At 44.1% G+C, this 25082-nt stretch overlaps 1 protein-coding gene across 5 annotated transcripts in view; it reads left to right on the top strand.

The window, feature by feature from the left end:
• The window catches only part of CTBP2 (C-terminal binding protein 2), a 98258-nt gene that overhangs the window by 70456 nt on the left and 2720 nt on the right, over positions 1 to 25082 (top strand). For all 5 annotated transcript variants that reach the window (XM_066601179.1, XM_066601177.1, XM_066601178.1 and 2 more), the window contains 7 exons: positions 1750 to 1894; positions 6290 to 6496; positions 9972 to 10186; positions 11755 to 11885; positions 12114 to 12241; positions 16100 to 16223; positions 18191 to 18246. In XM_066601179.1, the coding sequence (XP_066457276.1) occupies positions 1750 to 1894; positions 6290 to 6496; positions 9972 to 10186; positions 11755 to 11885; positions 12114 to 12241; positions 16100 to 16223; positions 18191 to 18230 (990 nt within the window). In that variant the 3' untranslated portion in view covers positions 18231 to 18246. The remainder of the gene's footprint in view (positions 1 to 1749; positions 1895 to 6289; positions 6497 to 9971; positions 10187 to 11754; positions 11886 to 12113; positions 12242 to 16099; positions 16224 to 18190; positions 18247 to 25082) is intronic.

Below are 25082 nucleotides of genomic sequence, written 5' to 3'. Positions count from 1 at the left end.
GAGGATGAGATCTCATCGCCACACGATTAAAGAAAGAAAGACAGAATTACCTGTGGCGGAGCATTTTTCTAGTCATAGACACGACATTGAGCACATGAAAGCTATGATACTAAAAGGCAATTTCAAGTCGCAAAGCCATAGAAGAATTTGGGAATATAAATTTCATGACAACTTTTGACCCTTTAATAGAGCGCTAAATTCTTCACGAGGATTTATGCGTGAGGAAGTATGAGCAATCTATAGCGCAGTTCACAATGCTGGCCTAGTGACACCTTCCCCCCCCCCCCCCCCCCCCCCCCCCACACACACACACACGATGTTTGTATTTCTGTCCTGGTATTTTTTTAAGTGCAAATTAATCACATTCATGTCTGTGCCTTGTCATAAGTATGTGTGTATAACTATGCATGGCTCTCCAGCTCTATTTAAGCAGAACGCTGCATAGATTCGGAAGCTCGCTATAACATCATGTATTTTTGTTAGCCATTAAAAGGTATCATATCTACAAGATTACTTGGTTTCTCTTGCTGAGAACAATCACTCATTTTTCTTGTGTTGGTGATGTCGGGGCATTAAATGTCCACAGCTAGGTTCCCCCACAGATCTCGCTGATCTCTAGGGAGTCTTGGGTTGTTCAGTATTAGAAGAACGTGACCACTTCACTTTAGTGCCATTGAACTGCAATACCAGACGCAAACAATGGGCAGGGGTGGAGCTCTTTCTGGAAGAAAGCGGTCTTGTTTTTCTTACTTTGGACAATGCCTGTTAAAATCTCTTAACCCCACAGGATGTACAGTTACATCCTGGGTGTGCGGGTTTTATATGGAGCGGGATCACGAGCCAATCCCGCTCCATAGAAGGTGGGTGCCGGCTTTCTGTGATGGCGCTGATCGTGGCTGTTTAATGCTCATCGTGATTCTTAACCCTCTAAATGCCACTGGCAAGTCTGACAGTGGCATCTAAATATCTCAATCATTCGGGGGTTTCCGAACGCTCCCACCCCTGTGATGTGGTCATGGGGGGGGGGGGCTGTTCGTTTACCATGGCAGCTTGAAGCCTTCTGAAGGCCCCCAGGGCTGACATGATTAAATGCCTATGAAGGTGCCTGTGATATAATGCAGTGGTATTACATTATACTGAATGAGCAAGCAAATGATCGCAAGTTCAAGTCCCCTATGAGGACTAATATATATATTATAATATTTTTATATTATATAATTACTGGAAAGAATAAAAAAAAAGTAAAATAAAAAAAGTACTTTCCCCATGTAAATAAACACCAGAATTGCCCATTTTAAGTCAAACCATCTCAAAGGAAAAAAATACAATAAGCATTAAAGTCACACGAACTCCAAAATGGCACCAATAAAAAAACTACAGGATGCCCCGCAAAAAATTAATCCTTGCACAACTATATAGACGGAAAAGTTAAAAAAAAATTGAGTGTCAAGACGGCAGCAGAAAAGAACTATTTAAAAAAAAATGGTACAGCAAGAGTAAAACTACCATATATAAATTTGGTATCCTTGTAATCGTACTAACCCATAGAATAAAGTTATGGCAATTATGCTGCAATGTGTATGCTATAGAAGCATGACTGAGCGTGAATACCTGCGCAGAAAAAATGCTACGCACTAAATACGTGTATATACACGCAGTAAAAATGCTACATTCCATACACCTATATGAAAGAGCCATTGGAAGTAATAAATGATATTGAGAAGACTTGTGACCATCCCTGTGTTGTAGGTGCTGAATGAAGCGGTGGGTGCCATGATGTATCACACCATCACACTGACACGGGAAGACTTGGAGAAGTTTAAGTCTCTTCGTGTCATAGTGCGGATAGGCAGCGGATATGACAACATCGACATCAAGGCAGCCGGAGATCTAGGTAGGTGCTGCGGAGTGACTGTGTGACTCCCCTCGGGTTTTCTCTGTATGTATCTTTGTAGTAAAGTAACTTTACAGCTACATTATTTAAAGGGAACCGGTCGCCATATTTTCACCTATTAACAGTGACGTAATGGGCATTTCTATAAACGCTATTTAGTTACCTTATTAACCATCCTGGGCCGAGCATACAAATTATCAGTGATCGGTCCGATGGGCGTGCCGGACCATCCTTGGTAGGCTGGACCCCCTTGCGAGGCATGCGTACGTCCCCAAACACTGCCCCACTCTGTGCGCATCATCACTGCAGCATCTCTTGCACGTACTGCGACCAACGTGATCGGTTAATTAATGAAATCCAACTGTGCATGTGCCGATCACGTTGAGCATTGAGGCGTACATGAGATGTAGACTGCAGCAGAGTGGGCGCTGTTTGGGTATGTATATAGGCCTCCTGAGATGGTCCGGCACGCCCATCTGACCGATCACAGATAATTTGCTTGTTCGTTGGAAAACTAAATCCCTTCACTTTACAAGTATGCTTGGCACAGGATGGTTAACAGCGTAACTATGCAAATGCCCATTATATCACTGTTTCGGGTAGGTGACAATATGATGACTGGTTCCCTTTAAAGGGGTTCTCCCACTTCTAGTTTTTTCAAACAGCTCTGTACATTGCATAGTGGCCAATGTTGGTACTATAGGCTGAATCCTATTAAAATGAATGACTCAGCATGCAGTACCAACCTAGGCCACTAAACAATATATAGAGCTGTCTGAAAATGCCTAGAAGTGGGAGGAAACCCCCTCTAATCTTTAGACTCTTACGGTTTTTGGTGAATGCTAGAAGTCGACTGCTTTTATCGTCTGCAGATCCCTCTAGCTGATGGTCATTACACTGGACATTTCATCATGGTGTCATTGCTACGTAACAGATGTAGGGAATTTCCTGGGAATACATTAGTTGCTTACTGAATATTTCATAGCCTTCTATGATGTCTGCATAAAATCTATTCCTTGGTAGTCCTATAGCTCTCCAGTCACATTAATAAACCTTTTTTATGACTAATCCAATACCCTGTACCGCAGTAATGTTACTGCATTTAGTATTCTCCGATCATTACAGATTCACCTTGATGGTCCTGCCTGCTTTAAAGCATTTAATAATTTAGCCATCTACACTTTGCTGTTTTCTCAGTTCCATGATATTTTAATAGGCAGAATTTCTTTTGGACACTGAAACAACTTTTCATGTTCTAGCAGCACTCCAGGATGTTAAAGAATATGATATTAGTGGGGAGGGGGAGAGACTGTTCCTGTGGAGCCGTCGGGAGGAAGGGGGTGGGTGGGGGTGTGGTGGTGGGGGGGGGGCTGTGTCGGTACTAGAAGTTTAGAGGCTAATTGGTAGAGTAGGTTTAAAACTGTATGTTCCGTTCACCAGCACTTTGCTTGACGCTGACCAAGCGGTAGCAATCTTGGAAAATTGCAGTTTTCCTGTGCTACTTGTCTACACCACGTACAGCCTGTAGGGTGCGCCACATTTGGGCACGTGTCTTTAGAGTGGCGAGCTGTATTTTTAAAAATCTTATTTAAAGGGGTTGTACCAGAATTACAAGTTATGCCCTATCCACAGGATCGGGGATAACTTGCTGATCATGGGGGGGGGGGGGGGCCTCACCGATCCCTTGTTACAGTGGAGATAATAATAATAATAATAAACAACTTTATTTGTATAGCGCCAACATATTCCGCAGCGCTTACATAGACAGGGGATACAGAAAGACAACAGTACAAACATTACAGAACCGCGGTTACATAGTAATCAATTGATGGAAACAATAGGGGTGCGGGTCCTGCTCCAACGAGCTTACATACTACAAGTAATGGGGTGATACAGAAGGTAAAGGGGCTGGAGATGTGCACTGTATGGCGGGGTGGAGAGTGAGGGATGCTATACACAGACAATGGTCAGACATTTAGCTGTGTGACGGCAGAATCGGTATGACTGCAGGAGCGGTTTATGATGGCTAGCAGGGATTGCAGTCAGTAGGTCAGGGAGCTTGTTATCAGGCGGCGTACAGAGGGGTTTGTTTAGGGAATGCGGTATGCCTCCCTGAAGAGGTGCGTTTTTAGAGCACGCCTGAAGTTCTGCGAGTCCTGGATTGCCCGGGTATCCTTTGGTAGTGCGTTCCAGAGGACCGCTGCTGCTCTGGAGAAGTCTTGGAGGCAGGAATGAGAAGTTCGAATTAAAGGGGCACTCAATCTGGTTTCGTTAGCAGAGCGGAGAGCCCGGGCTGGTTGATGGATTGAGATGAGGGAGGAAATATAGGGGGCGCTGCGCTGTGGAGGGCTTTGTGGATGAAGGTAGTGAGTTTAAATTGAATTCTGTATTTAACGAGCTGCCAGTGCAGTGACTGGCACAGGGCAGAGGCGTCCGAGTAGCGTCTGGACAGGAAGATGAGCCTGGCTGCCGCATTCAGGATGGATTGGAGAGGGTAGAGTCTGGTGCAGGGGAGGCCAATCAGCAACGAGTTGCAATAATCGAGCCGGGAGTGGATGAGGGCAACAGATGCTTCTCCCACCCGCTGTCACATTGAATGGAGCGCTGGTGGAGCATGCACTGTCGGCACTACATTCATTTCAGTTGGGCTGGCGGAAATACCGGAACGCTATCTCCACAGGCCCATTGAAAATGAATGAAGTGGCAGCGTGCTTGCGCGACCATCACTCCATTCATACTCCTCCTCAGGCTACTCGTGCGAGTTCTGTACATTGCGAGACGCACAAAACTCAAACGATTATTAACGTTATTCTTTTGAATAGTCATACAGAGAAGCTATATATATATTTTTTTTCCCCCTCAAAAATATAAAAGCACAAAAATCGCTGCATGTCCTATTTTTCGCGTCTCTTGAAATGCCATTGCCTGTTTTCAATGGGACAGTCCAACACATCACATGCCGTGTGCGTTGTGATTTTTCCCATTGAAATCAATAGGAAGTACTTTCCGTTTCACGCGCGTCTGAGGATCTCCATTTTACAAAAGGCAGTTTTTGTATGAAAAACTGTTTGCATTCACTGATAAAACGTACGTTGACGAGTGCGCCATTGTGCTCGCCCATGTGAATGTAGCCTCACTGTGGGGGGTGCAAAAAGCCTGCCGTGAGAAGGACGGGACGCTGGACACCCCCACCAATGGGCATGTTGGATAGAAAGGTTTGTACCAAAATTACAAATCATTCCCTAAGTCGGGTGAAACCGGAAAGAAAGCAAACCGTGTTCACTGCTTAGTAAAAAAATTAGATGTTACTTTTTATTCACTGGGTCACAATGATTACGGTGATACCAAATTTATATAGTCTTTATTATGTTTTTACTTCCTCTACAAAATATAAAGTTTAAAAAAAAGTTTTGGGGGTCGAAATGAGGCAACAAAAGTCTTTAAAAATTTTTTTTTTTAAACTTTTTCTTTGAGGCAGTGTGAGAACTTTTTTTTTTTTTCTTTGATGGGATTACAAAAAAAACTTTACAGCAATTCTGACCCTTCAGGTCACTGTATAATAATTTTTTTTGATATTTCAGACTTTTATGGATGCGAAGATATCAACTTTTTTGTTTTAATTCGATTTTTATTTTCTAACTTGAAAGCTGGAAGTCTTCATTTTATTTAGTTAAACTTTTTTTTCTTTTTTTTTTTTTTGGTCCCCATAGAGGGCATCTAATCACTTGTACAATATAATGCAATATTTCAATACTATTGAAGTATATTGTATTTTTTTTACATTGGTTTACTAAACCCTGCTTCAGGCAGAGTTTGGTAGACCGCAATACATGACAGCTCTGAGAGCCTTCACTAGACTTCGGACTGCCTTTGGACTCATTGGCACCTTGCAGTTGTGTTATGACATGGGCCAATGGGAATCTGAAAAGGGCCATTAACTCTGGCCAGCTGCTTTTAAGAATGCTGTAGGAGTTCTCCAACTTTAAGCTATTGAGGACCTATTCTCAGGATACATCATAAATAGTAGATTGGTCGGGGTCCACCACCTGGGACCAGTGTTCTGGGTTCGTATTGAAGGCAGAGAGTCCATATTCTACTGAATGGAACATAGCCTGCGATTTCGGCAGCAGAACAGCTCTAGTTACTAAAACGCCAGCTTAGGGGGTAAATGGTTGACCACCAGGGTATCCGAATGGTGAACCACCACCTATGTGCTTTTGATAACTGTCCTGAGGATAAGATCATCAATCACTAGAAGTGGGACAGTTTGTTAAAGTGGATCTATTTGAAAGTTGAGGAGTCAGGTGGGAAAACGCCTTTTATGTAACTGTTGTGAATGAGTTGCTTTTTGTGTGTTTTTAATGTGCACCCTTGCTGACCCTTTCTGTATTTTAGGAGTGGCCGTGTGTAATATCCCCTCAGCAGCAGTGGAGGAGACAGCAGATTCCACAATCTGTCATATCCTAAATCTATATCGGAGGAACACCTGGTTGTACCAAGCGCTGCGGGAGGGCACGAGGGTGCACAGCGTGGAGCAGATAAGAGAGGTGGCATCCGGGGCGGCTCGTGTCCGAGGGGAGACTCTAGGCTTGATAGGATTTGGTAAGTGATAAATGTAGACTTCAATGGCTTTACTGAGTGGTGCAGACTAATACATGGATTGTGTATGGTGATGAGCCTATTGTTCTCTTTAAGGATCAAGCGATTGCCATCATCGCATGGCAAGAGGGATAACTTGTGGACATGGCTGTACGTGGGCTTTAAAAAAAAAAAAAAAAATTGAAAAAAAAATTGTGTCTTAATGGCACCACTCAGGGGTACATGTATGTTGTAGAACTTTTATTCCAATTTTTTTTTTGTGGGGGTAAGATGGAAGAACTCTTCAGGAAATCCGACATTGTTTTAGGGTCCTGTGTTTGCAACATTCCCCATTCTGTAACCATAACATAACTTTCTGGATCCGCACGATTACTGCGATGCTAAGTTTTACATAGATTTAATTATTTACTACTTTTGCACAATAAAAACATAATTTTTAAAGAAAAACTATTGAATCTGCATCGCTGCATTCGAAGATCGATAACTTTTTGTATTTTTCCAGCAACGGATCTTGTTTGCAGGAAGGGTTGTAGTATTAATTGGTACTGTTTTGAGGTACATATGGCTTTGGGATTGCTGTCTATTGCAGTTTTTTGGGAGGCGGTTTTTTTTTTTTCTTTTTTCTTTTTTCTTTTTTAAACTGGTTTTCTTTAAATTTAAACTTTATTGAACTTTCCTGATGCTATTTTTTTAGCCCCTCAAGGGAACCTGAAGATGCGATAGTTTGGTCACTAGAATAGTACACTACATTACTTAGGCTTAGTTGAATGCACTGTATATGACAGCAGCATCCTAAAATTTACCAGCGGCAGGGTCTAATAGGCAGAGTTACATGGCGGACGTGGAGGCCTTTGTTAGGCTTCTGGCTGCCATGGGAACTCATTGGTACTTTGTCACACACTGACACGCCGCAGTGTGATTGCAGAGGGATCCCCCTCCCCCTGTCATGTGCTTAAATGCTGAAGTTGCTATTGATTGTGACATGTAAGAAGTTAAACTGCCTGGATCTGATGTTTCTGTGCACCTGCTGGTTAGAGCAGGAGCCTTGCCGTCAGCAGTCTTAAATTGACTAGCAAGTGTATTGCTACCATTTTGAGGTTTATGACCTTTTTGATTAGTTTTTATTCCTGTTTTGGGGAAACCTGATGACAAAAATGTTGTTTTGGCTTTTTTTTTTTCTTAAGAAACTTACAATGCTAGATAAATAATGCAATGTTTTATAGTACAGGATGTTATGGATGAGGTGATATACATTAAAAAAAGACCCACCACATGTGACAATGAGCAGATATGATCTCTGATTGATAGGGGTGATTATGTGGATAAAACTCCCATGTTACCCCTCCCCTGGGACAGGCAGGAGAATCACAGATCTATTCTCTACTGCCTGCTTGTCCACTGCCCTCTCCCACTCCTCCTGCTCTGTACACACAATGAAATAGCTGTGAATTAGGTATTCTCTACCCCACTTCAAACAGATGTATCTCCAGTTCCATCGGTACTATTGCTAAGTGTCTTGAGCTTTGCTTTAAAATGACATAAAAGCATGTTGGCAGCCCTGATAGAACTGGGACTACAGCCGTTTGAAGTACAACCAGCGCTATTTGTCCAAATATGTCCATTTCCTGCAGAACAAACTGAGCCTACGCTGCTGGGGAGGGGGTATAAGTAACATTTCTGACAGTTTAGGGTAGTGAAGAGGTATACCCGGGCTCCAGTGAGTAATTTTATCTTTTTAGTGTTGTACTTGCTGTTGGTGACTGGAAGCGGAGCATCATTGACTGATCATGTTCAGCTTCATCTGCCTCATAGAGATCAGTGCAGAACAGGAGATGGAAGTAAATATGCAACTGTGATTGAACAGCGTCTCCGTTAATTGGGTAGAGCAATTTGTGAATGCTTTATCCATCGCTAAGAAGGGAGTCTATAGAAAGTGTCCACGCTTCCCACGGCTTATAGTGAATAGTGGTGTTTAAGTGACCCTCCGCTCCTGGACAAGCAAAGATGACCGCATCATTTTTTGACTCCCTGATGCACGCTATCAAACGCTACATCACGTGTGTCAAACTCAAGGTACACAGGCTGGCTGCAGACTACAATGTCTGTGTTTGGTGGGCTGGGGATTGTGCCCCAAGTGTCTGTGTTGGGTGGGAGGACATGAGCCCCACTTCTTTTGGACTAGAACCTTGTAACCATAATGCTGATGTGGCCCTCGGTGAAAATGAGTGACACCCCTGAATTACATGCTGCTCTGACTGTCCCCTGCTGCTCATGTGATCAGTCCTGGCCAATTAAAGTAGCATTAAGTGTATCAGACTAATAATACAAATGAATGCACATTTCATCAGGTAGCCAGAGAAGCATTGCGGCCATCTTTGTCCAGGGCCAGAGGGTCACTTTTAGGGTCCTTTTTTTTTTTTTTTTTTACATCCTGCCATTTGCTGCTGAAGCGGAGTGCTGATGAATGAGGTTGACAGAGTCTAAGGGACAATCGATCATTTATACAATCGTTCCCTCCTCATACTTTTTCATAGTTGTCGACGGCTCACCCTCCCCATTCACACCGGTAAATGTGCTGTCAACAACATATGTTTTTTCCCCTCTGATTGCTCGTTTATTGGGTGATCAGCACCTTCACACGGCCCGATTTGGGCAAAGAAGTATTTCCAAGAAGGTTCCCCCCCCCCCCCGGATCATTGGGCGACCAACGCTCTTGAATTATAAATATAGTATTGCAACAAAGTGTAAGGAAGATTTGTTAAATGCGGTAGACCAGGTCATGTGCGCCACGTGACGCCAAACAGATTAAATATAGTCACGCCGCTTTCTTGAACTTGAGGAACCTGAACATGTGATTTTAAAATGGATGAGTTGGGTAGAAAAAAAAAATCTTGAACTTTCGATCAGTCTGTCCCCAAATATAGGCTAATGGATATTTCCGGTGTTAGATATACCCATCTGGTTCTACTATTGACATTCATTAGTTCAACTTTGTATATTCTACATTACTACGTTACTATTTGGTGTTTGGTCATTTCTCTTCCCTCCTTGATATTTTCTTGGCACTGTCAGATGTAAGCTGTGACCAGAGTGGCTTTCTGTCCGTAATCTCTAATCCCCTGTACTCTACAGATTAGATCTTCTTAGCACTCACTGCACATAATTAGCTAAACTGCTGTAGACAGAACACTTAGTTGACATCTATCTGAAAACCCACCGCCAGATTGTGCTGCCCTCGGGCACTGAAGTTGACTCCCGAGGGTCAGTTGTGCCTCATGAATTGTGCAGAAGTTAGTTTAGGAAGTTCATTCTCCATTCCATCTCATGTGTTCCCGGTCCAACTTCTCCCTTTTGCCCCAATATTCTGCATATGGATCAGTGTCGTTTATGTTAGAGCCATTTGTACGTTGTTAGCGGCGTGTTGTATGTGGCCAGTATGGCTCCGCTGACCTCTCTCCCGGTGATATTTCTCTCGCAGGTCGTGTAGGACAGGCAGTGGCCGTGAGGGCCAAGGTGTTTGGCTTCAATGTTCTCTTTTATGACCCATACCTGCAGGACGGGACGGAGCGCTCGCTGGGGGTGCAGAGGGTGTACACGCTGCAGGACTTGCTCTACCAAAGCGACTGCGTGTCTCTGCACTGTAACCTGAATGAACACAACCACCACCTCATTAACGACTTCACGATCAAGCAGGTAAATGTCCACCTTGCGTGTCTGTCACGGACGCTTCTTCATGGTAATTTAGCGCTTGCAGTCATCCATTGCTCTTCTGCAGGGTTACATAAGCCGTCACATTAGATTGGACACGTTGAGGAGCTGCATAGTAATGGATGCTGTCAGTGGTTTTCTGCAAAGAAAGACATGCCATGCAATCGCGATTTTTAACCCTGACCCAACTGAATGAGTTTTTTTTTTAGTTTTTTTTTTATTCGTGCGAGTTCTGTCCATCCCAGAATTTGGCAGAATTCTCGCAGGAATATCGCCCGCGTGAATCCACGCCGAGAAGTGGAGTGATTACTATTTGACTGCTGCCTCTTTCTCCTTGTGACTTAGTACTTGTGTGTCCAGCAATTTTGTTCCTCAGGTGGTATCTGGGGCTACAGGGGTTATTTATTCATCTGCTTATTTTTTGCGTCTTCCCTCCAATCTGCAAATTTGCATGCAACCGCTTTTCATCAATGACCAATACAAAGAAAGAATAGAACAGCCATTTCTTCCACCTCATGACATAATATTCAACATATGTATAGTTGTCAATTCTAGACTTTTACCGACAGTTTCCATAATATAGAAATTGACAAAGTTGCCAATATTGGAGACGCGCCCCTTCTTCCTGTATAGAGGGAGCGGCAGGGTGGGTGCGTTCTTACAGCCAAATTAAATGGGCGTTTATGGAACGTAAAGTTTCACTAGACTAAAGGTACCTTTTTTATAGGAGTGATAGTCGTTGGGATGGCTGTTGGGCAGTTGTGTGCCCGACAGTCATTCCATGTAAAGGTACCTTAATGGTCTCCCGGAAGTAATCCAGTACGCCCCATCCCCAGAAAGCAGGGAGTGGGACGAAATCTGCATCCTGAGCCGATCTGTGTTTATCATTGGGGTCTTTACGCACAGAGCGAAACCTTAATAATCATTCAGTGTAAATGCTGCCGGCAACTGAACGACTAACAATGATTTGGTCGCTTATCGTTTGATTTTTATACCTGCCTACACTTAACGAAAAAACGACAATAGACCATTGCAAACAGACAATCATTCATCTATGAAGGACTATCTGTTCTCTGTGACCAGAATAGATCTCCGGTCCACTCTTTCCATCTAAAAAGGACCCTTACCATCCTAGTATCTAAATTTCCAACAGTATAAAAGAGCTATCCTCTAAAATCAATGCTGCTCTGCTGACCATGTCCAAGTCTATACAGCAAAGCTAGCAATTTAATTGCAGAAACAGAGACTGGTCAGTTGTGGGCTTTTGGCCAGTTTAAAATCGGGAATATTGTAGGATTTATTATATATAGATGGCTGCTTACATTTTCCCAAAGTAAAGGAAAAAGTTTTAACAAAAAACAAATTTAAATGTCCTTTTCAGATTCAGTGCAGTTTAAGTTTCAGTCCGCCTTGAGTAGAGCTTGATTTTTCCACTGCTGCTATTAGTTGTGCCTGTGCAAAAGCAATGTCCAATATTAGATAGAAATGATGGATAAGTAGAGGTTTATAAAACCCATCGAGCCTTACAACTATGGGCTGCGCTTTCTCTGCAGATGAGGCAGGGGGCTTTCCTGGTGAATACGGCACGTGGAGGTTTAGTAGATGAAAAGGCTTTGGCTCAGGCACTGAAGGAGGGCAGAATTAGAGGAGCAGCTCTAGACGTTCACGAGTCTGAACCGTTCACGTGAGTATTGCTTATTCAACTCCTATACATACCGTGTGAGAACCATTATGTCATCCCAGAAGTCTATAGGGGTTGGGGGGGGGGGGGGGGGGGGTCACGAAGGTCTATGCCATCATTGTGTGAGGGTCCAACTGTGAGCTCCTTGTACATTTTGTGCAGAGTTCCTTATACATTTACTAGGTAAGAGTACTGAAGATTGTTGATGACCTAACTTATTGTACTTTGTAGGTTCGCTCAGGGTTCACTTAAAGATGTCCCTAACCTGATCAGCACTCCGCATACAGCATGGTACAGCGAGCAGGCATCCCTGGAGATGAGAGAAGCTGCAGCTACCGAGATGCGCAGAGCTGTCACAGGTAAGGCCACCGCCGCATAGTCTTCAATGTGGAAAATATATACAATCAGCATAAACAGAGGTTTAGCGGTATAAAACCTTTTTAAAGGGCTTGTTGGCTCAGATTAATAGAGGGGAATCCCCGAGCAAGGGGGCACTCCCCTTTATTACATCCATTTGAGCAAATACTATTATTGCATGCAACTAGGCATTATCTGCAACGGTCAACCTCTGTTAGGCACCGCTCCACCCAAAACCTAAAATATCTCATCAGATAGTGATGTACATAAAAGACATGGGGCTCTATAGCAAAAACTTAACGGAGCCCCCCTTACAGTGACTGCTATGGCCACCCCACAAAGGACAGGAGTGCCTGGTGTTTTTACCTATTCCATGCCCTTTAAAATGAGTCTTGTGCCACTTGCCCACCACTTTGCTTGCTAACAGTGCAGTTCCTCTTTGGAGGAAGGTCCTGGTCCTACATGTCGTCTTGCTACCCAGTCGCAATAGGGATGATGCATTCAGAGCTGGACCACCCCATCTCCATGGACCCCATAGCAGTCGCGTGGTCTGCCTCTATCATACGTACACCCTTGTCATCAGGCCGCCTTTGTCCTTGCACTGTTAATCCATATAGATGTTCTAGAGGATGCATCTTCCATTTGGTCTAGCGTCTAATGTTTAGAATAAATGTTACCCAAAATTGACCCAAGTCAACCCATAAAGGTGTTTGTTAGCTGCTCCCTGCAATGGCTCAGATTTTATTTGATAGAGCTTATGATTTCCCTGTAGACATTAACCCAACAGCGGACCTTGGGGAACAACGAGGACCCGCAGGATTTGTTTTTACTAGTTAAAATCTTGAAGTGATGATAAATCTGTGGAATATCCTAGTGATGCACCATCGGTGGGGATCTGACCTCTGGGAACCTCAGAATGAAGGGGACATAGTCCCTAGTGTAGCACTACATCCCCTTCACTGTTTCAGCCTTGCATGTTTGCAACCTTTGGGGACCCCCAGAATGGTGCCAACTGTCGGGCGGCTGCAAGTGCTGCAGTGCAGGGAAAACTTTAGAATGGGACATAGGGCTAAATCCACCCTGCGGCCCCTTTTATTCTCAGTCACAGTGGGGGTCCCAGAGGTTAGACTCCTGCGGATCATAACGTAATGGCATTCCCTAGCAATTTGCCATCACTGTGCAAGATGGGAAATGAGCTTTTAAATCCTTTCTTTCACCTGTACAGTCCTGTTGGGACATTCGGCATCATTCACATTCATTTTCCTCCTCCCGGGATATATTTACAGGCCTCCAGAAATCAAAGATCTGCTCTATTATATGCAGTTCTGAAGTACGCGCTCAGCTGTCCTGCGCTTGTGTTCTGGGGAGAAAATGGGCATCAGTGAATTTCTTTCCCTGACTAATACAATAGCAAACCTGCAGAGCTAAAGTATCAGACACAACGCAGCAGGACACAGAAGTGATGCCGGCTCGTTTCTGTTCCATTGTAAGCAGAAAGCAAGATCTATTCTTCTACAGAAGTCAATAGCAACACAAAAGGTTTCCTATTTTGAAAGATACAAAAAGTTGGTGTCAGCAAAGCCAAACTTCTGTCAACTTTTTTTCCTGTGTGTTAGAATTTTTGCATTGGAGAGCTAATTGCAAGTTCTGTGGAACACAAATCAGAGAACGGGATTCATACTTGAACACGACTGTTCTTGGCTCCCAAACAGATCTCAGATTAGTCGCTAAGGATCAGACTGTTCCAGCCCATAGCAGTCCAGTTTTCTTGTTCACGATACTTCTGTAGATGTAGTTAACACTGTTGGTGTGTTCATGGCAGGATACGTATTGGGCGCCATGACAGCAAATTTTCTTCCCTCTCTCCCCCGAACCATTTCCAGACACTTAACAGGTCTGTAATGAAGGTGCCACCTGTGTCTAGATGGTGGACAATGAAACTGTTCGATGTGCTAGTCTGTGGATCAAATGATCCTCTCAACTGGCGGACTATCCAGGTGTCTGGAGCCTGTTCGCCGTGTGATCGTGCCCTCACGTATCCGCTGCTCCCGACACCTAACAACTTGGTCAGACCGGCCTAGATGGCAGGAAATTCACCGAAACGCCCATTCAGCTTCTCTCATTATAATTAGGAGCCCCTCTCAAAGTCTAACTGGGCAAAGGGTCTTCGAGCGCCATAGAGGCATCTAGTGGTCGGTGATTTCTGAACACAAGGTCCACTACACAAAAGTCGCCTCCGAGAGCCTTTTTATTGGGCAATGGGGAAGCACTTTTATACCATCTGGTGGTAAGACCTTTCATCTAATCGGACTATAGTTGTAATCCCTTATCCGCTTGATGCATAACTGCAGGCCGAGTTTTACAGCAATCCGACATCTCTATCTGGGTGTACTTGCATACAGAGAAGACATGTAAAGTGTGCCAGTGACACAGATGCATGGAGTGCCCCATGCTGGCTTACAGCCTAATGCTTATGCCCATATTATCAGAGAAGGCGGTGTCATAACAACCCTACATAAACATCCCAGATCTGCATTTTCCAGAAAACCCCTGTGAGGAGACTACTTTAGGGACAGAATATGTAAGTAATCCTGGGGGAAGAAAATTGTCTTAAGTTCCTTTTCGACGGGCCGAATGTCGGGCAAACTATGCCCGACGCTCATCCCTGCACATACTTGTTCTCATGCTGCTGCACAGGAGCTAGTATAGTTTGCTCACAGCGGGGGGCAGCAGGAGGACCTTTCTCTCCTCTCGCTCCCACCGCCCCTTTCCATTGACTTAACATAGCGACCGTTCAGTACTGAAGGCTGCTATTTACACTGAATGATCAGCTCATCGTCCATAATTTATGCTGCATAAATTATGGATGATGAGCTTATCGCTCAGTATACATAGCAGCCTTTCAATATTGAACGGCTGCTATGTTAAGTCAATGGAGAGGGGCAGGGGAGCGAGAGGAGAGAAATCTTCTGCAGACATTCCCCCCCCCCCCCCCCTCCCTGCTGGCCGCTCTGTGAGCAAGCCAGCACTACTAGCTCCCGTGAGCGAGGACACGCAGGATGAGTGTCGGGCATCATTTGCCCCATCTAAATGGACCCTTGCTGCCACCTATGGCTAATTGGGTTGCTATCCAAATGTCCAACCCTTTAACAGGCCTTGAAACACAACCTGGCCTATGAGCCAAACCAGACTCTTCTCTATAAGGAAAGCTGTCCCTGGTCAGAGCAGAGTACTGGTTGACTGGATGAGAAGCTTTTTGAGGTGGGTTTAGCCTTGCACAGCCTACATGACTACCTATGCCAACTTGGTGGTCTCCACAAGGAGAAACCTTGTTCCCCTAGGCCTAGGACCAGAATGAGTTCGGGGCTAAAGGGGGTATCCAGGCAGCGCTGGCTGTCCGTGCTGGGATACATCAGAGATGGGGTGGAACCACTGCTCCGACCCCTGTGTAGTGGCTGGGACTTGTAATTGACGAGAGCTGTGCTCACAATTACAAGTGCAGCTCTTATTGATTTTGATGAGAGCTGTGCTCACAATTACAAGCGCTGGCCACTACACAGGGGTCGGAGCAGCGGCTTTCACTCCGGCCCCAGTGTATCCCGGCACTGACAGCTGGTGCTGCCTGGAAAGCTTTTAATTTTCAGGGTAGTCAGGATATTTGCTTGTAAGTATCTCATGTGTCGGACATTATGGAGTAGAGGTCAAGTGGGGTTGTGTGTTTTATACAAGCCTACTTCACTTGGTTATTCCTTCTCTACTGCCTCCTTGTGGCAGGAAATAGTCTAGCAAGGGAAGTTTTTTTATTTTCAGGCTCCTAAGGTGTGGATGAGCTGATAATTCTGATTTCAATTCTCTACAAGGTCGAATTCCAGACAGTCTCAGAAACTGCGTGAACAAAGAATTTTTAGTGGCATCAACAACAACACAGTGGCCTACAGTTGATCAGATAGGGGGCAACGTGGATATAAATGGAGTCGCCTACAGGTGAGAAGTCACAATGGTTACTAGGAAAGTTACATTTGTTCTAGAAGCGAAATAACCTTCACATTGATGGTACGAGTACGCATAGATGCAACCAGCGCCTACACCTCTTCAAGAAGTTGGGCAGTGACGGGGAACATTGGGCATATGTCTGGAACGCCCAAGACGGAGCGATTACACTGTGCAACAAATTTTTAAAATTTTTTATGTTTCTGTAAAATTAAAACCTGCTGATTACACTGGTAAAACTGAATAATAGCCGCACGTCTCATTCAACTTATTTAACCCCCTAGTGACAAGCTTCTTTTTTTTCCTTTTAAAAAAGTGTAACTTTTTTTTTTTTATTTATCCATTAATGTAGCCGTATGAGGGCTTGTTTTTTGCAGGAGGAGTTGTATTTTTATTATTACTCTTTAATGTACCATATAATGTACAGAACATTTTTTAAAAAAGGTTTAAGTGGAGCAATAGGGGAAAAAAACATGGAAATTCCGCCATCTTTCGGTGCGTCTTGTTTCTACGGCGCACAAACTGCAACAAAAATGACATGAATGATAGTAATCCTAATGACCCATAGAATAAAATGATCATACCAAACTTATATACCATGTTTCCCCCCAAAATAAGACAGTGTCTTAAACCTTTTTGAACAAAAATATAACTTTTTTTACATGTATAGCTGCCTGGACACTAAATTGACTTTTTTTTAATTAACTGTTAGCAGGGCTTAATTTTGGAGTAGGGCTTATATTTCAAGCATCCTCAAAAATTCTGGAAAATGATGCTAGGTCTTATTTTCAGGGTATGACTTATTTTCAGGGAAACGGGGTAGTTTTTTGCTGTACAATTTTTTTTTTTTTTTTTTCTCAAAGACATTAATTTATTTTTTTGTTTTTCTGCCGCCATCTGCGCGCAATGACTTTTTTTTACATTTCTTTTTAATTTTTTTTTTTATTGTTTCATCCACATAGTTGTGTAAGGGCTGATTTCTTGCGGGACGTCGTCTAGTTTGCGTTAGTACCATTTTGGATTACGTACGATATTTTGATCGCTTTTTATTGCATTTTTTTTTTTTCTTGGCGACAGAATGACCAAAAAAAGCACATTTCTGGAGTTCTTAATCTTTTTTTGGACAACGTTTACCATGCTGGATACATAATGCATTACTTTGATAGATCGTGCTTTTACAGATTTTGATTCTTTTATTTAGTCTAACCCATGACCTGTAAAAGCTCTGTTCATTAATTAGAGCTTATTGCTGGATGATCTGCAGTGTCTCCACCACGTGGAAACATCCCCTATATGTCACATAAACCTACCCTTATAGTGTTCAGTCAGTACATGGTATGTAACAGTGATTGCAAGTAGTTGTGCAATCACTTTTGTTCTTTTTATTGGATTAATTGTATTGGCAGATTTCCAACAAATACAATACAGCGGCAATTGGATGACATTATTCCCCATAATTGGGAAACCTTACGTGGCAGAAAAAAACGGATATCCTATTTGAATTCAGTGCACTAAAGTTACTATAAGCCGCCTATCTGCTTATGTGTTACAGAAATTGTGTTGCACGGTGTAATCGTCAAAAAAAAAATTCAAACAAGCAAAAATGAACTATAATCGTTATTAATTATAATCGCTCGGTCTAACCGCGAGCCAAGAACGAACGGAAATCGTTCTCATTTTGTTTGTCCATTTTCTGCAGACCTAAAAATCATTGCTGGCTCATTCGCCAATCAGACTTCACATTCGCTGTATCGGTGAATGAGAGGGACTGAACGAGAGCGGCTTAAACCGAACAATTTCTCGTTTGTACGACCCAATGATGCATCTGCCTGTCTAAACAGGCGGCACGAGAGCCAACAAGAAGCGGCTCGCCTGAAAGGACCCTTAGTAAATATGCCCCAGTGTGCGTAAGCTGTAATGGGCAGCGGCTCCTATAACAAGTGTCACGTTTGGTTATTCAGATCCGTGTGTGTGCAGCCTCTCCAGGGAGAGAAGCGTTGATCGCGGCTTCCAGTATGTAAGTACTTTGTAGCCACTTTTATGGTTTGACTGTGTGTGTCGTATATTATTAAAGGGGTTGTCCAGAGTTAGAAAAACATGGCTTCTGTCTTCTAAGAACAGCGTCACCCCTGTCCATGGGTTGTGTGTGGTATTGCAGCCTAGTTCCATTAAAAGGAATAGGACTAGGCTGCAATACCATGGACAGGGGTAGCGCTGTTTTTGGAAGAGAGCAGCCATGTTTTTCTAATCCTGAGCAATCCCGTTTTGAAGAGTTCCTGCACTTTTACTTCCGAGCGCTCCTGCTTTTGTTGGCCATTTGCGGCTCCTTCTGGCAGCAGACCGTCCCATAGAGCGCTATATAAGCTCCAAATAGGGCCGTCTTCAGCTGCCAGAAAGGGCCAAAAATGGTCGCCGGAGCAGGAGCGCTCGGACGCAAAAGCGCAGGAACTTGTGGGAAAATACTTGCCTTCTTCCAGGTGTCCCTTTTTATTGTAATTTCTCACAATGAATGGTTTAACCCCTTCAGTGGCAGGTTTATTATTACCATGTCAGGCCTCACAGGGCAGGTTTTTTAAATGAGTCAACAATGCAATTTAATCTCGCAAGTATTTAAAAGTACTGTACTGCTTTGACAGTTGGTATTATGGAAGGGAAATATCCGGGGCTTGCTGCACTGAGTATGCAGTAAACCCCCCCCCCCCCCCCCCCCCCAAGATTTTAGAGGACAGCTCAGTGCTCTGCACATTTCAGCACTAGAGCTGTCCACGGAAATCTTCCGGGGTTCACCTGCATGGTCACTGCATCAAGCCCCGGAGATCTTCCGGGTCGTGCCACTAAAGGGGTTAACGTTGAAACAAAATTACATGATAGACGAAGAAAACCGAAGTAACCACATTCTTAGTCGGGTATTGTTTTCACCAAACCTGTTTATGTGCTGGTATGGTATATGAAAGTAGTAGAAGGGGAACCACTCTATTAATCAGCGCAGCACACTACTAGCCGACCCCATCCACCGCTGGCCGCAGAACATGGAGGAATACCACTTTAGGCTACATCCACACGGATTTTGACCCAAATTTTACCAGCTTACTTGTAGAGGTGAAAAGCCGCAGCATAATCTCACATGTTCCAGATTTAAGTCACACCCCCGCCCAATTTTATACTACACATTTTTTATTTTCCTGCTCGTGTGGACCCATTGTATTTTATACTGACTGAACACATGAATTTAATGCAGACTAAATATGAGCAGAAAATAGACTCCTCTGTCTGTGGGCTTGGATTGTGGAGGTGGTCCTGTACCACCTCCGGGGTGATTACTTCAGTCTTGGAAGGTACACATCAGGGGCGGCCTCATAGTTACTGAGTGACCAGTTGATCGTGATGCAGGCCCAAGAATAATGCACAATTCTATGTTCTTACACCGGGCACCTCACCAAGTACCTGGGTGGCAGACTTTATGCAAGTCCAATACATCAGGCTTCAGTGTAGGTCTGGCATCCACCTACCAAGGCAGACCGCCAAGGAGTAGCGTGTGGATGGGCATCTGTGGCTGGCACACAGGTAAAATGACTGGCTCTTGGAAAAACCTGATGCCAATAGCAAAGCAATAGATCGCATGTGCCAGAGGATGTCTGGCTAACCTTAGATATGGGGAAGAGGGCTTGCATACAGCTTTCGTATCACTGGCTTACACAGGGTATAATTGCTGGTTATCAAACTGAAGCTCTACAGGTAGCAAATCTACAATGTAAATTCTATTTATCTTCTAGATTACTGATGTTTTTACTTTTCAGCAATTTTTTTCCCCTTGAGGTGTAGAAAAGAAAACGTCTCCCGTTTTCCGCCGTTCCCAGATCTTGTGTACCTACCCACGTACCTCCGCTCCATAGGACATGAATATTCAGACTGACTTACACAGGAGTGTCCAATACCTCAATTTACAGTCTTGGACTTGAAATGTTAATGTATTTTTCTAATGGTGCTTTTTGTAATAAAATTTCTATTACTGTGCGGAGCGCCCCCTGGCTTCTCTTATGTAGGGCTGGAATCTATCTTCGATGCTGTGTAAGCCAAAGCCAGAAGTGGATCAGCAGGAAGGAGAAGTTGAAGTCCTTCCTTTTTTATTTCCTATTAATTTTGAAGCCACTTCTGGCTTTTATTTAAAAAAAAAATAAAACAAAATACCCCAAAACTGCGCAGTGAGTCCAGCTTAGGGCTACAGGGCAGATTTGTATTGCCTTTTTGTAACTCTGCCAAGTGTGACCATCCTGTAGACTGATTATCACACAACCATTATCTTCTGGGACTGATGGAAAGAGGAAAACGCCAACTATGTAACGCTAAAGACAAAGCGCTGCAGCGTAAGGCTGTACACACGCAGCCAAGAGGAAGGTGTGCCTGACATTTTTGGCCCCATCAGTGTGCTGTGCGAGGTGCCAGACTCTTAGTGAAACATCGCTCATTCTATAATATTGCATGTCCTATTTCCGTGCAGACTGATGGTTCAAGTTTGAAAAATCATATTTTCGCTCATGTGAATTAACCCATTAAAATAGGTTCATTTTCTATACGAGTTCTGCCAGTGTCAGACATGGACGGAATCTGTGTGATGTCGCCCGTGAACTATTTTTTTCTTACAGTGATTCTGAGAGGATGTACAGCAGGCTGGGGTCACACAGGACTGAATTTCAGCAGAATGGCTGCACCAAAAGGAGCCGCATGTGGAACTGCCATGCTGACTTTCCACACGGAAATTCTGCCCCGTGTGAACTTAGGCTAACACCACCCGGAATAACTATGGAACGCTATTGGCTGCTCCAGCGATAAGACCTCGCAATCCATAGACGAGGTTACCTGTATGGCCAAAAGTACAAGGACATCTGACCATTACACCTATACAGGCTTGTTGGACATCCCAATTCCAAGACTATAGAGTTGGGCCCCTTCTGTGGCTCTAACAGCCTCCATTCTTTCCATAAGATTTTGGAGCGTGTCTGCAGGAACTTGTACCCATTTAGCTAAAGTAGGATTTGTGAGGTCAGGCCCCGATGTGGGCAGAGGAGGTCATCTTGTACTCTGATCTCATCCATCCTAAAAGTGTTGGCTGACGTTGAGTTCAAACCTCTGAGCAGTCACACCAACCCATTAGAGATGCGCGAGCATGCTCGGATAAGGCAGTTGCTCGAGCAGGCTCAGGGGGTGGCAGCGGGGGGAAGAGGGATCACCCCCCCCCCCCCCCGGCTCGGACCGGTAAGCAGTTACTTGAGAACAGTCACTCGAGTAACTGCCTTAGCCGAGCATGCTCACTCATCTCTGCGACCATCTCTTTATAGACCTAAGCAGGAAAAACAGTCTCTAAAGCTGTATGTGTCAAATGTATATTACCCTTCACTGGAAATAAAGGTGACATCCCCTGAAAATGGCCCTATAACTTTTTATGTCTACTCCACCCAATATTAGTTGATAGCATTCACTCTATATTCACCCAACTCAGACTCTGCCGTCAGCCTTCCACTGAAATGTGATTTACCTTTCCAGAGTCTAGTGCCAACTGCTTTACTTCACTCCAGCAGCTGCTTGGCATTGAACAGGGTGAGTTTAAAGGGCAACTCTGGTGAAAATCCATTTTTTCATCCTTGCCCTACCCCACCCCCCTCACCTGACTGCCTGTCACTTTGGAGGTCTTCTGTATATCCCAGCCACTCCCAGGCGGTGCAGCCCCCTCTCTGTTACTTATCAGGCATCATCTTGAGAATGAGATTTTGTTTACTTTCACATATTTCCCATGATGCATTAACTAGAGGCTATATCATTTTTTGCCTGGTGGGAGAACCGTTTATTTATCATTACCTTCTATGGGCTGTAGCTTTTTTGTTTTTGTTAAGGTAAATATAGAAGTATACACAGTCAGGAGGGTGAGCTGTGCTCTCCTCTATTATACCTGTGTGATCATCAGCAGTAACTGTTAGGAGTGTATGTGTCCCCCTCAAGGCAGTTTCTGTGGTTGATGCTATTACATGGATCTCACAAACTGACTTAAATTTAAGAACCTATAACCACCGAGTCAATCTGAGTTGGTCATGTGATCTCAGGCCTGACCATCTGAGAAAAGCGTCTGGGAGTCTCAGAACCAAAGAAATAACTAACTAACCATGGTAACACTAGCTCACTTATATATACTGATAGTTATTCTATGTAAGGAATTGATAAAAAAAAAAAAATCGTAGTGGCCCTTTTAAGGGTTGTATGCAACCGCTCAACTATGAAAACCCTTCATGAAACTCCCGGCACAGAGTTCTCCTACGGATGTCACTTCCAGAAGCAGTTTGCCTCCATTCTCCATCCCTGGTCTATTACACACACGAGAGATTCAAACATCACACGCTTCAACAATTCCCATGGTCTGTTGCTCTTGGATGCTGTATGCTGCTCGATGCTTCCTTACTAGATTAATAGAACTTCCTGGGGCAGATCTGTGGGTACACTAGCTGCATTGTGGCATCCTAGGACTCTGCCATGTTTACTCATGGAGCACAACCCATACTACCAGCAGTGGCCGTCTATGGTGACTGTATTGCTGTAGGCTTGGATTTGATGCATTGTTTGCATTTTGGCAGCATTGTGTATTTAACCCTCTTCCCAACTGTATAATGTAAGGGTCTATCAATTAGAGTTGGCTGTGATCACAGTTAACGCCTTAGATGCTGCAGTCGGTGAGAGGTGGAGGCTTCCCTGCAGTATGTGTAGTGGCCCAGAGTTTGTGGTCCCCTCCAGCATTTTAGAATGCATGCTTTTATGTATGTCTTGTGTCATTGTCATGTGGTAGGAGTCAGCATTTGTATTAACGTCTGAAAAATGGACCAATTTGTCTAGTTGTGTATTGGCTGGTGTGTGCGTGATGTGTTGTGAGTAGAGAGCTGGAGTTGGTTGAGCGATGGAGATAGAGAGATGGGCTGCTGCTCCTGTCAGGTCGGTCATGGCAGAGTCCCTCCTTATAGAAGTTTGCCCTTTTTAGGGTTTTGGAACCCAGGACATGCTGCGAACCACATGTTCCTATTCAGAAACCACAAGTCATGCGATAGCAGTGAGTAACCGCCTGGTGTTAACCACAAGTGTGAAAGGGGTTTAGAGTCCGTCCAGTTATCTGTTGGATCTCTGAGACTGTGGATGTAATAACGGGGGAAAGCTGAACTGCACGAGTTAAAGGAAAATGGGCAAGAAATGTAAGCCTACTAATAATAATGTAATACTGTACAAGTTGTTGTTGTTCTGTTGATTGAAAAAGACGTTGAAGTAAAAGAACAAGACTACTTTTTCTACAAGAATCGGGACCGTTCTGCGTTCTGTGTGTGGACTACTTTATTCAAGCTGATCTGCTGTGGATTCAGGAACGTTGGCGTCACGGTGACAAAACAGGAACTTAAGGAACCCCGGGTTACTAAATGTGATCTTCCCTGGTTAATAACTAGGGCTGGTTCTTAGCCACTCCTTTTGGAGGAGACTGTAGAGCCCCGCACCAGTTTGCCACTTTGTTTACCCTGCTGTCTCCTCTGGCTGAGGGTGCCGCCTCCTCCGATGCTGCATATGCAAGAGACAAGGACACACTTCCATAACTGCATAAGCATATTGAAAAGCACCAGTCTGGGCTGGTAACAAGAAACTCCCCCAATCCCCCCCCCCCCTAAAAACTACCTGTTACAGCACAGTGCTAACGTTCAGTAAATTTGAGACTTCTAGCTGCCATAGAAGAGGCATCCTCCATTGCTTGGTGGCATGTAAGATGTAAGGGTGGCTCCCAATTAGCCCTTGAAAACCCCTGAGAGGGGAAGAATTCTCACCACTTCCAAGCTCTATTTGCTATAATTGAATGTAAACATTTGTTACATGCTGTAGCCAAAATCCTGTACAAAACGAAAGCCGGATCTCCGTTCCCACAACCGCCGGATTCCCAAAGAGAGAAGTCACTGCCTATTTATGCAATCCCATTGACTGTGTCATACAAGTGTAGTCCCTGCATATTTATGCAGGACATCAATGGGGCGCTCATGTGGGCTTCTGTTTTGTATGTATGAACATTGCAATGAATATACACACAAAAAGGAATAAGCAGCGTAATCACTGACCAGAGCAGAATCTGCCTTCTTAAATAAGCGCCGATACTGTCCGATGGGGCGCAAGAGATGTAGATTGCTTAAGGTGGAATTGCACATGACATTTCTAGTACGGCGGAGATATTTCTAGTCTACGTATATGTATTTATGGGCTGTAGCTTATTTAGGTCACTATAGAAGGTAATGATAATTAAACTGTGTTCCACACCCCACAGCAGGCAGAAATGGCATCGCCTCAGCTAATACACGGCCTGATAAGCAGAAGATGGGGAGGGGGTCTTCATTCAACTTTAACATTTTTCTGTGGCTTTAGATGAACTGGAATTCCTTTTAATCGTGAAATAAAGTGTCTTTTTAATAAGTGAAAGGTGACCCCCCCCCCCTCTTCCCCCGCCCCACACTAAAACAACCCGTCTGCTGCATCTCTTCTACATTCTTTTTCATCTTTATTTTATAAGAGGAAAAAAAAAATGAAAGTGGATTTTTAATATTTTTCTGGGTCGCTGGAATTCTTTTTGGCACTTGCTTAGCTGGATCGTCAAAAAAAGTTCGTGGTCTCCTGTGGATCTGCAGTGGGCGGGTGGTTCTTTGTGTCTTGTGAAGGGCTGCACTACATGGAGACCTCCAGAGTGTGACAGTCAATCGGCAGCGAGGCAGGCATGGAATAACTGTGTTTTTGCTGGAGTTGTCCTTTTTAAATAAAACTTTGCTGACCCCATGTGGCCAGTTGTGTTACTGC

Source organism: Eleutherodactylus coqui, chromosome 4, assembly GCF_035609145.1.
Source record: "Eleutherodactylus coqui strain aEleCoq1 chromosome 4, aEleCoq1.hap1, whole genome shotgun sequence".
Taxonomy (NCBI): Eukaryota; Metazoa; Chordata; class Amphibia; order Anura; family Eleutherodactylidae; genus Eleutherodactylus; species Eleutherodactylus coqui.
Note: the sequence above shows the minus strand (reverse complement) of the source record. Positions and strands in the feature narration are given on the sequence as shown.